This window comes from Balaenoptera acutorostrata, chromosome 10 (assembly GCF_949987535.1).
Source record: "Balaenoptera acutorostrata chromosome 10, mBalAcu1.1, whole genome shotgun sequence".
Taxonomy (NCBI): Eukaryota; Metazoa; Chordata; class Mammalia; order Artiodactyla; family Balaenopteridae; genus Balaenoptera; species Balaenoptera acutorostrata.
Window position 1 is genome coordinate 55278667 of NC_080073.1, and position 13836 is coordinate 55292502.

At 38.5% G+C, this 13836-nt stretch overlaps 1 protein-coding gene across 11 annotated transcripts in view; it reads right to left on the reverse strand.

The window, feature by feature from the left end:
• Positions 1-13836, reverse strand: part of RBMS3 (RNA binding motif single stranded interacting protein 3) — a 727705-nt gene that overhangs the window by 236769 nt on the left and 477100 nt on the right. For all 11 annotated transcript variants that reach the window (XM_057554702.1, XM_057554701.1, XM_057554705.1 and 8 more), the window contains exon 5: positions 5334-5491. In XM_057554702.1, the coding sequence (XP_057410685.1) occupies positions 5334-5491 (158 nt within the window). The remainder of the gene's footprint in view (positions 1-5333; positions 5492-13836) is intronic.

The window sequence follows — 13836 nt, forward strand, 5'->3', positions numbered from 1 at the left end:
ATATTTCGAAGTCTTTCTCTTTATTGGCTGGAAGCCAACAACCTACCTGAAATCCCCACAGCCTTCAGGACCCAAGAGTCCCTGTCATGGTTTGTACTTAGGGCAAGCACAGGGTAAAGAGATCTTACAGACCCTGAGCACAGGGAATGGCCTCTATTTCCAACTGCAAGGTAACAAAGTTCTCCAATTTCAGTTTCACAAGGATAAATAATATTCAGAACTCTCCTCCCATCCCACGGAGGGCTGACTTTGGAATAACGCCATTCCAATTTCAAAATAATAGAACAATAAACTGTATGTTTTTTCTCCTTTTCTAAGTTTTTATAAAAGCATGTATACAGAAAGATTGAAGGCCAGGAGATTTCAGAATAATAGATTATTCAATGCAATTTAATTCATTTGTTTGTTTGGTTGATAGGTTGGTTGGTTGGTTTGGGTTTTGAAAACCAGGGCTCCTAATACACGGAAAAGAAAGTAGAGTGTTCTGCCTTCTCTAGCCATGACCGTGACTTTCTGATGTTAAAAGACAGAAAGACAAAGAGGCAACATAAAGAAACGATGAAGATAAACACATAAAACAAGAATAAAGATAAAGAAGCTACAGGGTGGACCAGGGGTTTTCTCTTTAGTGGATCACATCTGCTGGCAATTGAGAGAGGAATTAAAATTACTAAAAGGAATAACAGTCCACCTTCTTTTCAATCTCAGCAAACACAGTTGTAACCTGTTTCTGTGCAAACACAGCTGTAGTTTGGCGGTTACTAATCACTAAGTTTACATTTTAGAGATTTTCTTTGCTCACATTTGATTTCCTAGTTCCATGCATTTGAGACAGTAATGGCAAATGAATTGCTAAAACATCAAGGGAGAAATATTAACACAACATTTCTTAAAGATGGATTTAAGGTAGATATGAATCGAAACACATTCCAAACAATAAAATCACATTTAGATAGGCTTGATGGTCATTTTAAAGCATCATATAGTTGCCTACAAAGAAAGTATTGGCATTTGCCTTATAATTTTAAAAATTTCTATATTTTCTTTATGTTTATTCTGAATCTGAGTTCTCTATTTCGGGAGGTGGGAGAAGATAGGCAGCAAGAAATGTCAGGCAGTAGAAAGTTAAGAATAAAATTGTAATGATATTTAAAGTAATTAAAAGAAAATACAAAAATAATATTTTAATCTATTTATACTAATTTTTAATAATCAGGCTATTTGTCTTCCTATAACTGTGATTAATTTTTTTACTTAGTGCAAAGAAAGAAGAACTGAAATGATTTATTTGGAAAACTTGCCCATTTGGTAGGGAGTGGCAGAACACTGCCCAGATGTTAAAAGTCATTCAAACAAAACTCCATGAGAATCAAATTAAGAGTACTAAAGAGAGGTGAAAAAAACTACAGAATACAAAGGTCTCTGTGCTCAGCGGTCTCTCACGCCCTTTAGCTCACCAGGGGACAGTAAATGCATTGCTTAAAGAGGTTCTATGTTCCCAGATGTTGAAGCTGGAGTAATTGTGAACGCTTACCCTCATCCTTTCTCCACTTTGGGCCATTCTTTACCGGCCTCTCATAACACTCGTTCAATGTGAGTTTTGTTAGACAAACGGTCTTATGTTTCTGGGAATGGGAAATGGATAATGTGAACATGCAGTCCTGTCCCTCCAGATTCAGGCTGATTTATGTTCTGATCCTCATGCTGGAAGGCAAGGTAGACTGTTGGCACCCGCGAGCTCTGCAGTAGTGGGTCTGTCTGACTGTCAGCATTCCCACCATAAACTTTTGTTTTTTGGGGTTTATGACTTGGCTATAAAATGATGCCTGCAGGGGGGTGGATGTTACAAAATTGTTTTATGTTCCAAGAGAGGAAAAAAATAATAATAAAATGAAAAGTCTGTAATTTCAGACACTATCTAGTGCTTCTGGAACGTCAAAAAGCCTGTAATTGTGCTGTCTCTGCACCCTACTGGCATTCAAATCAATGCTTTGAAGTTCAGTGGTTTAAATATAAAACGAAGATACCACCTTTACGGTGAAGAGGTGATTATCAAAGAAGATGAATATAGCTTACAAGTAAAATAATAATGGGGGTTTTCTTTTGAGTCATAGGAATTTCAGGATCTCTTGCACATGAACCACGAACCATACCTGGGATTTTGTCCCAATATGGCAGTGCAGAAAGACGCTGAGCTCACCTCCTCTCACGAGCACACCAAAATTACAACTATTTACAGAACAAGTATCAATGAAAAAAACTAACTTACCAGAAAAGATCTTCCACAACTAAAGATATATCATTATTTGTTTGGCTATAATCCTTGTGATCTTGAGAACATGGGCTTATGTTCACCTATACCCGAACCTATAAGTGGGTTCTCCTGCTTATCTTCTGTGAGATATTGTACAGGATTTTAAACTTCTCTTACCTTCATTTTTTCTATAATTGTAAAATGTGAATATAGTAATATAACAAAAACAATAATAATTAACTCAAAAAGCCAAAAAGAAAAAAAAAGGAGGAACCACAATGAGACAGGTAGGAGGGGTAGACTCACGGTATAGTCAAGACCCGTGCCCCCCAGCCCCCGCCAACCCCAGTGGGTGAATCACAAAGCAGAGGATAATTACAACTGCAGAGGTTCTCATCAAGGAGCAAGGGGTCTGAAACCCACATCAGACTCCCCAGGCTGGAGGTCCTGCACTGGGAAGACAAGCCCCCAGAACGTTCGGCTATGAAGGCCAGTGGGGCTCACTTTCAGGAGACCCAGAGGGCTGTCGGAAATAGAGACTCTACTCTTAAAGGAGGCACACAAAATTTCACACGCTCCGTGAACGAGGGCAGAAGCAGTAATTTGAAAGGAGCCTGAGTCAGACCCACCTGCTAATCTTGGAGAGTCTCCTGGAGAGACAGGAGGCAACTGGGACTCCCCCTGGGGACAGAGATGCTGGCAGCAGTCATTTCTGGGAGCTCATTCTGCCATAATAACACTGGTACTGGAAAGTGCCATCGTGGAATCCTCCCTCTAGTTTATTAGCCTCAGGACCCAGCTCCATCCCCACCCACCAGTCTGTTGGCACCAGTACTGGGACAGGCAAGAATGTGGAGAAAAGGGAACTCTTGTACACTATTGTGGGCATGTGAATTAGTGCAGCCACTGTGGAAAAGAGAATGGAGAGTCCTCAAAAAACTAAAAAGAGAAATACCATGTGATCTAGCAATTCCACTAGTGTATATATATCAGAAGAAAACGAAAACATTAATTCAAAAAGATACATGCACCCCAATGTTCATAGCAGCATTGTTTACAATAGCCAAGACATGGAAACAGCCTATGTGTCTATCAACAGATGAATGAATAAAGAAGTTGTGTATATATGTTTTTGTTTATATTACATTCATTTATTTATTTTTTTATTGAAGTATAGTTGATTTACAATGTTGTACCAATCTCTGCTGTACAGCAAAGTGACTCAGTTTTACATATATATATTGATACGTTCTTTTTTTAATATTCTTTTCCATTATGGTTTATCCCAGGAGATTGGATTATAAACTGTGTGTATATATAATGGGTGGATCCTAATCGAATCTGACTGATGCCCTTTTAAGAAGAGATTAGGAGCAAACACAAAGGGCAGACCATGCGAAGATATGGGAAAAGAAGGCCATCTACAAGACACAGAGAGGAAACCAAACCTACTGCCACCTTGATCTTGGACTTCTAGCCTCTAGAATTGGGAGAAAATAAATGTCTGTCGTTTAAAGCCACCCAGTCTGTTGAATTCTGTTACGGCAGCCTGAGCAAACAAATATATCGATATTTTGTACCAAAAATCTTTTGTTTAAAAAACAAAAAAACAAAACATAGATCTTCTTAGAAAATGTGTTCTCTTGATGAATTTGAAACATGTTCCTTTCTCAGCAGGAGCATAAATGAAGGAGAAACTAATTTGTTAGAGAGAGGTTTTGCCGGGCAGGAGGTGGGTGCTGAGACAAAGGCGTGTACACGCAGTGTGAAGTGGAGCACGGCAGGCATTTAGTGCCTCCTGCACTGGCTAGGCCTCCAATAGCAGGCTGTACAGTCTCCAAGAATGACTAAGTTGGCAAATTTCAGAGACCCAGGTGGTGCAATTAGCTCTGCCTTGACCATGACAATCAACAGTTAACAATGTTCTGAAAACTTGAATGCCTCATGCATACATTCAAGTCTGGGAGATGTTTTTCATTCTGCTGACTTCTCTTCAAATCTTCAGACCTGTATCCTGCATACGTCTCTCGGTCTAATATGTGTAGAACATTGTGGGGAATAAAAAGAATTTTAAGACATGGTCCATGACCTCAAGGAAGTCAAGTTAGAAATCAGTTAATCACTGCATTTTCATATCTTTCCAAGTGGGTTCCCAGAGGTTGGTTTGGGATGGTTTTTCCAATGATGGCAGGGTTCCCCATAGGGGGAAACACCTGCCTGCAAGGGGCTGCCTTCCAGATGACATTAACATCCATCCATTCATTCATGTTGAGTCGGCTCAAGACCTCAAGACGGCTCAAGACCTCAAGACGCATAAACACACCCAGCCGTGGAGACACAGCTTTTCCTTTTCTTCTTTGTTATTGAGCAGTTTCGTTTTCCCTGTAGTTTCCTTAACTTTGTTTCTTCATGAAAGCACAGCAGGTACCACCATTTTAACTCCATTCCTGGCTGAGATCCTCTTTCATAAACATTCTCTTAAAGTTAAAAAGAAAACTGCTCATCTTTTTCCAACAATGAGAAAAGTGCAATTTGTTCTTTTCTGTTTTGTTTAAAACATCAAAAACACACAGCCAGGGCCTCTTAAATGCAAATGCCCTCTTCATCTCCCCTTAGATTTCTGAGTTCCTTGCGACTACCCAACAGTTCCTGTTTCTCAAAATCTTTCCTCTCTTCTCTCTTGCCCTGACTGAGAAATTCTACCAGCTTGCTCTTTAGAAATCAATGCTAAAACATGTGGATGCTTCGTTCACCCCATGGGATCTTTAGCTCTGGGGTGCTGGGCATTTACTATCCCTAGTAGAAACTGACGGCATCTGATTTTGTTGATCTACAGGCATAGAGAGGACTGGGAAGGGGTTATGCATACCATTACAACTTGAGACAGATATAAACATTCTATGTACAGATTTTAGCAAGAACAACATATTTCTAGTTACACTGGAATTCTCTGACTCAAAGCAAAGATACAGTCAGTTTGATAAGCTACTTTTCTTTGAATATTCTATATTCCAGCACTATTGTAGTGCTAGAAAGGGATGGAATTAAAGGGAATACAAGGAAAGAGCAGGTGTTTTACCTGGCAAAGCCAACGCCTCTGCTGACTCCATTAGCATCTCTTAGTATCCTTGTGGAAATGACATGTCCAAATGGTTTCAACATAGTCTCAAGCTCCTGTTCATCCATAGAAATGGGAAGATTTGAGATATATAGGTTTGTTGGGTCTTGCTCTTGTTGCTAAGGGAAAAAAGAAACACATGCACTAAGTTCTGAATATTGAGAAACATTGCACAAATTTATACATTTTGCTTACACTGCCATCTAGATTCCAATCTCTAGCATGCTCTTGGAAGTTCTTTCAGTAAGAGTGGTATTTCTTTTCACTGAATTCCTTCTTTCCAGAATGCTTCTCATAGAAGCAATGTCATCAGTGAAAACCAAACTTTCTCTCTAGTCTTCCTTAGAAAAGTCTAATAAACTTTTATTGCAGTTGAACTAAGGTAAGTATGTATATTCTATGACCATAACTAGTGGTTCTATTACCACTCTAACTACTGTCACCACTAGTTACTAATGTTGCATTTAGTGAGTGTTCATAACATGCTAGGCATTGCTTTAAACACTTGATATACATTATTTCATTCAATAGTCCCAGTACATATAATTGTTACTACTTTACAGTGGACCAAATTTATCCCTAACTTGGTCTAAGTTATACAGCTCTTAAGCGTCAAAGCCAGGGCTGAAACCTGGGGGTATCACCAAAGTCCATGGGCTTCCCTGTCTTGCTATAGTGCCTTCCATTGCACCAATGGGGAGAAAAGAAGTGTGGTCCTAGGACAGCATTTATCATCAGCCTCAGCATCAATGGGGAACTTTCTAGAAATGCAAATTCTTAGGCTCCATCTTGGAATCAGAAACTTGAGGGTGGGCCAAGTGATCTGTGTTTTGACAAGCCCTCCAGGTGAGTCTGATGACTGCTCAAGTTTGGCAATCACTGCCATAGACCACAGTTAAATATTTATATATGAATGAGATTATGAAGCAGAAGTGCTTAAATAAGCTTTGCTTAATAGAATGGGAAATCAAACAATAACTGCTAGCATTATTTCTCAGTGCATGAATATCTTCTATTTCACACAATGAATTAATAAGTTGGAACTTAGTTGTATGCATGTCTCAAAATAAAGCACAGACAAAAGCCTGACATGATTAATCATTAATATCAAAATAGATCCCATATTTAAATGAACTATTATATTTTAACCAACACAACAACTTTAACTTCAAGAAGAAACATGATTAAATTGGAAAAAGCAATTCTGAAGTCTATAGGAAATGACATTATGTAATAGTAAAATATCTTTTGTGAAGAGATGATATATTCTGTAGCAAATTTGAGGTTTTAAGCAAAACGAAAAATACAATAAACAAAATTCCAAATATTATTACAGATCAAGAAATAGTTTTGGCATGAAACTAAGCTCCATTACTTTTAACAGCTCTAAATATTCAGACAGGCCATAATATTTTTATTAAGCTTTGAGATGAATAAGATCTATCATTAGGTTCTTTTTGAAACATAGTTTAGTTTTCAAACTTTTTGATCACCACAAAAAACAGTGCAAATAAACAGGTAATCAATCAGGAAAAGACAACACAGTTTTAGTATTTGGGAATAGTGTATATGTAGAAATGGTACAACTGTAGTCTCTCTCTCTCTCTCTCTCTCTCTCACACATACACACACAGACACACACACACACACACACACACACACACACACACACACACACACACACACAACACCCCGCTAATTAATGGCATGATCCTAGAGAGAAAACAGAGATGATATTATTTTTTTCCTAAGTGGACATGATCTCCTGCCCAACTGCTAGGGTGATGAAAAAAGAAAAAAAAACCTAAAAGAAAAGAAAAAGTGGTGTTTCAGATACATAATAACAAACCTATGTATATATGACTTTTGACTTTATATTATTTTACTACCCATCCTTTAATTTTAATCTTCACATCATCATTCCAAAGGTAGCTAAGCAAATATCATCATACTTATTGGATAATGAGGAAGTGGAGGCATGAAAAATTCATCATCTCACCGAGGACAATCCAATAATTAGTGACAGGGTTCAAATTAAATTTAGTCAGATTTTCTATCTTCCATCTCAGTGTATTTTTCCAGTAGCCCAATGTTTCCCAAGCTTCAATCATTTGCATATCATCTTAGAAAATTTGCCAGCCATGTACTATAATTTTATTTACTTAAAAGTTTTCTTTTTTATTAATTAATTAATTTTTATTTATTTATTTATTTTGGCTATGTTGGGTCTTTGTTGCTGCGTGCAGGTTTTCTCTAGTTGCAGCGAGTGGGGGCTACTCTTCTTTGTGATGCGTGGGCTTCTCAATGTGGTGGCTTCTCTTGTTGCGGAGCATGGGCTCTAGGTGGGCAGGCTTCAGTAGTTGTGGTGTGTGGGCTCTAGAGCACAGGATCAGTAGTTGTGCTGAGTACATGGGCTTAGTTGCTCCATGGCATGTGGGATCTTCCTGGACCAGGGATCTAACTGTGTCCCCTGCATTGGCAGGCAGATTTTTAACCACTGTGCCACCAGGGAAGTCCTTAAAAGTTTGCTTTAAATCAAAATATCTTTGGGTTTAAGTAAGTCCATTGTAAAAGATAACATTATGTTGCTACCATAGCTAAAAAGCCAGTATCACTTGGCATAAGTAGGTTACTATCAAAATTGGCAACAAATTCACGTGATTATATTATATTAGATACTGTTTGTTTGCAGAAGATTGTGATCCTGGTGGTTGACTCTCTCTTAGTTACAAATGAGATTCGTAATTAAGAGAGGTATTAAGCACACTAGGACCAGACAGAGTCTTTTTCCTGTGAAGAATCAGAATTGAGAAAGAGTTGAGAGAAGAAAAACTTTCCTATGATGTGATTTCTGGAGCTTATACCCTAGATCAACTCAAGTTCCAGTGGGAGTTCCTGCTTAACCGAGAGAGTGGGCTACAGAACACGGCAGTCCCATGAATGGGTTGGCATTTGCCCAACATTCTGTATACCTTCATCCTTAATGAGGCTAAACAACCATAAGCAACCAATCTCACTAGTGAAGCATAGTGTACAGATCTAAGTAGCAGTACACCAGTGTATCCTGATTCAAATCCATTTCCAAATTCCGCAAGTATAGAATGCACTGCAACTTCTCAAAATGGTGTGTAATTAACATACGGAGCTTAATAAACAAGAGATTGCCCAGTAGCTATTTTCTGAATCCAAATTCAAACAGCAAGGCCAACTCCTTAATCTGTATTCACAGAGACAGTACAGAATTGGAGAGTGTCATTCCTTAATTTGTATTACAGAAAGAATACAGCGTTTGGGCAGTGTTATTCATTAAGTAATTCTCTCTTTGAAATACAATATAAGTCTTGAACATATTTGTTGATGACAATAGAATTTAATTTCTGCATAGAATGAACTTTAAAATAATATATGCATTTATATTTTTATTTTCAGTTTTATATTTACGTACCAGATTTATGTAAATAGATGGGCTCTTTCAAAAGGTTCTTTGGCACTATGAACCTAGAAGAATGTGCCTTTTAAATTTGCAGAAAAATAACTCATGTGATATCTGCAATCTAGAATCTTTTTTAAATCTTTTTTTTTTTTTAACTTAAATTTTCATGATCTTTTAGCTCCAGAATGGACCTAAAGGAGCATCTTGTCCAATCTGATATTTAACAGATGGGAAAAACAAAAATGAAAACAAGCTAAAATAGTGCTTATGACTTACTCAAGGCCACTCAGCTAAATAGTAACAGGCTAGAAATAGAACCCATATCCTTTCATACCAGGTCCAATGTTCTTCCCAGTCCTTAACACTGCCTTTCCTCCTAAACATCAATGAATAACAGATGGCAAACTGTGGTTCAAAGGAATATTTGTACATGCAAGAATAAATATCTCTGAATCCCTTATTTTATTCACTTTTGCTTATTCATGAAGTAGCTTTAGTTACAGAGGTAAGGCTACAAAAAAATAAGGATTCCTAGCCTTAGTCAGCATTTCACACATCATCAACTGAGTGAATACTCTGCAGTGTATGCTAGTCTGTAAAAGTATATGACTACAATTCATACATCTATTACATTTAATTGACCATCTCACCATAAGTAACTCCTCCATTTTGCTCTGTTTCTGTATCTTTTTATCTGTATGGGGATTTCTTGATTTATTACTTAGTTTTGTCAAAAGATTGTGAAAAAGTTAGAACAGTACCCTCTCCATCGTTAATGGGAGAAGAGACCTTGTCATTTTACGTAAGAATATAAAATTTTTTTTTCCTGAAATGACTTCATTTTTCTCAGATTTTTAGTGTTAGGTTTATTGGTACTCATTTGCTTTATTACAGTTGAAGACAATGTCAGAACATTTCAAGGAAGCTTAGCAAATAAATACAAATGGAGGGCAAAATTATTGCTCATATATAGCTCATATATAGATCAAAGGTTATGTCTGGGGCTGTGTTTTTTGGATACACATTATGACTATTATATATGCATGATTCTGGAAAAGGTAACTACCTTTGAAGAAGATTTCAACACTCAATCTGACAACACTCATGCTTGATGAAATTATATTTAAATATTCAGGAAGTAGTTATTGGCATTAGGAATTTTAGAGCAATGTTTCTCAAGCCACCTGTGGTGGGGACCATTTTTATTTCCAATCTGTCACAAACCAATATTTGCAAAATATTGACATTTTTCAAAGTTGATAGAAAAAATTAAGAGACATACAAAATGCAAGTTGCAATTTTTTATTACTATATTAAACAAACCAAAATTACATTTGGATTAAATGTCATGCTAATGTGAACTTGTTATAAAAGGTTTTAAATGCTTACTCTCTATTTCTGTGTGTATTTCCTTGTGAACAAGTACCATTTGGTGGACCAAATTTTAACACAGTTTTAGGGGACTAGTTCCTATTTTTTTCCATGATAATATATTACACTATGGGTCTTTCTAAGTTATTAGTTTTTGCCTACTTTACATACTATCAAGTTTTTATTAAATCACAAAATTATGTGTAATCAATTTATAGTCACTTTTAACTGTTAGGTGGACAAAGCTGTCTCAAGATGAATTGTCCTGAGCAGTGGTGACAAAATATCCTGAAATATCCTGAAGATGTTTGAAACAACTCTAAAGCAACCTCATGACTATAATACTTTAAAAACAAATTGAGGGCTTCCCTGGTGGCGCAGTGGTTGAGAATCTGCCTGCTAATGCAGGGGACACGGGTTCGAGCCCTGGTCTGGGAGGATCCCACATGCCGCGGAGCGGCTGGGCCCGTGAGCCACAATTGCTGAGCCTGCGCGTCTGGAGCCTGTGCCCCGCGACGGGAGGGGCCGCGATAGAGAAAGGCCCGCGCACCGCGATGAAGAGTGGTCCCCGCACCGCGATGGGGAGTGGCCCCCGCTTGCCGCAACTGGAGAAAGCCCTCGCACGAACCGAAGACCCAACACAGCCAAAAATAAATAAATAAATAAATAAATAAATAAATAAGAAAATCCTTTAAAAAAAAAAAAAAAAAAACAAATTGAAGGGGATGTTCATATAGACCGAAGATAATAATATTTCCTTACATGCAGCAGAGTTTTACAGTATTTAAGGTGTTTCAGGGATATTTATTTTATTTTGTATGGCCCTTTATCATAACTCTAGGCAGTAGATAGGGCAAGAGTTATTAACCGCCCCTCTACCAATGAGAAAATTGGTTCTAAGATCTTAAGAGGGATACAAAAATCCCATGGCGAGTAAGTGAATAAATGACATCGGAAGTGATATTTTTTGACTCTTGATCTAATACCCTTTCTACTACAGTACACCAACTCTGGGGATTGCCTATAAATACTGCTGGTCCATGGATATCACCAGTAGAAAGGAAAATCAATGGGGAGACAAAGGCACAATTGTTTTTTAATGGGATAGCCTATTTTAAATGCTGTAGCAATTTAAAGATTAATAATAATAAAAATGAAATGTTTTACTTCTCCCAGAAAACAGAAGCAGGGAGTTAGAGCCTCCTGCATTAATAAGCTGCCCTAAAGGCATCGGAGGTTTTAGAATTAGTTGAACACTAACTTTGTACACAGATGTTCTTACTCTTCTAGTAACATCATCAGCACGCTTGTTGCATGGCTCTAGGAGTTACAGCTCCTCTAGGTGAGATCTGGAGGAAGCCGGCCATTCTGGACATACTTGTTTTAGTACCATACACGTGTGTGGTGATTTTTATTTGCCACCTGGACTGAGCCACAGGATGCTCAGGATGCTGGTCAAGCATTATACTGGATCTACCTGTGAGGGTGTTTCCTGGATGACTTTAACATTTAAACTCATCCATTGACTGAGTAAAATAGATTGCCCTCTCTAATGTGAGTGGGCCTCATCCAGTCAGTTGCAGATCTGAAAAAGGCTGATCCTCCCCTGAGTTAAACTTGACGGCCTTCAAGCTGGGGCATTGTTTCTTTCCTGCCTTTGGACTCAGACTGAAACACTGGTTCTTCTTTGGTCTCTAGTTTGCTGACCTCAGATCTTGGGACTTGTCAGCCTGCATAATCTGGCAGATTCCAGGAAATAAAGGTCTTCACACACACACACACACACACACACACACACACACACACACCACACACACACACACACACACACACCTTACTGGTTGTTTCTCTGGAGAACCCTAACTAATACAGTGTGTTAATTTTTTTCAAATCTGTTTTGCCATAAATATATACGGGCATATGCTCAGCCTGACCTTCACAGTTGGACCTCTGTGTTCCCTAGCTACAAAGTCACGGCCTTGGACCGGGTAAAAAGAGAGAGCCAGAGCCTTCCCTTACGATGGGGGCTCTAGAAGCATTCATTTGAGGTAATGCATTAAAGACCATTAGAGGGAAAATAAAGAAAGACTGCCAAGAAGCAGGCTTTCACCCTTAAATGGTGCCCAATAAATGTGTCCTCTGTCTTATTTGCTAAGCAATGAAGGGGGTTGCCCCCTGTTTTCAACTGTCTTCTCCGTCCGCTAAAAGCGAGAAGGTGATTTCTCTTCCCCTGATTTCACATATTGATGGAGTCAGAGGAGAGCCTCTACCAGTTTTTCCTCCCACGGCACCAATAAGAACGATTTCCCTAAAATAAGAACCAATAAGAACAACTTCCCTAAGGAACACATGTTTTAAAAGAAGGATTTCATTGTTTCAGATTCCATGTAAGCACAGCACTGGCAACTGGCGTTCTCATCCGCAAGTTTAATCAGGGAGGGGGGGGGTAATTCTGTATAACACACTCAGCAAAGAAAGAGAAACTGTTTCTAGTGCTCAGGACAACCTGAACCCTGGGTTGTGTGTGTTATTCTTTAAGGCAGGGCTGGCTTAAAGCAGCGCTTGGGTTGAAATGAGCAGTGAAGTGTTATGAGCCCCTTGAGTCTCCATGACTGAATTAGAGTTACCTGTGGTCCTGGGCCAGGTGGCCAGGTGGGATCCTGGCTCTCCTTGACTTCTCCCTCCATATGACCTCATGAGCTCAGCCCAGTATCACCTGATGGGATGGTTTCTCCTGTGAGAAAATGCTAAATTAACATTTTACAATATTGAGATCTCTCTATAGTTTTATTGTAATGTACTGCTATAACACAAAGACATATGGTTTTGTACTCAGGGTCCTGATGGTCAAAAGTGCGAACAGGAAACAAAACTATAGAGAAACAAACTCAATATTGTAAACAAATCTCATCCCCTTTCCTCAGTCTCATTCACCTCTCCGAAGGGGCTCTCCCTGCCATGAGCTCTGGGATACAAAGTTGTCACTTGATTCGTTGACAATGACCACAATTCTCCCTCAAACAACTGGAATTCTGGAAACGGCATGAACATGGCCATACATTTGCTATGGCACCCTATTAACTTCTTCTGGAATAATCATCACAACACATACAAAGACAGAACAGATGCAAACCATTTCCATGTCTTCTGCCCAGAATATGACAGCATAGACTTGCTGAGGCTCACAGGCATATTGGGAACACACACAAATGTGTCGCTGAGCGAGGTATAAAGATATTAGGGACAAAGAATTCCACTCAAGGGCAACCATTCCCATTGTGTTCTATGTCAATGATACACCAGAGCCCAGCACCAATGGTAACTCCTGGAGTTGTGCAACACAACTTGGGTGGCAAACACTATATCCTTTGAGAGTAGGGCAGCCTGATAAAATACAGGACATCCTGTTAAATTTGAATTTCTGTGTGAAACCACAAGAAATTTTTTAGTATAAGTGTAATAGCGAAGAACAAATCAGACTCCATATTGGATCTGTTTCTTTTACTTTGACCTTTGTATGCTATTGCTTTTGCTACAAGTTAAAAATGTTACCTGTAGCCTGATATATACAGGATAGTCCATTCTTAAGGTTCTGACCTTTAAAGGTATATCACTTTCCATTCATACAGAGATAAAAAGTTGCAGAACAGAGGATTACCT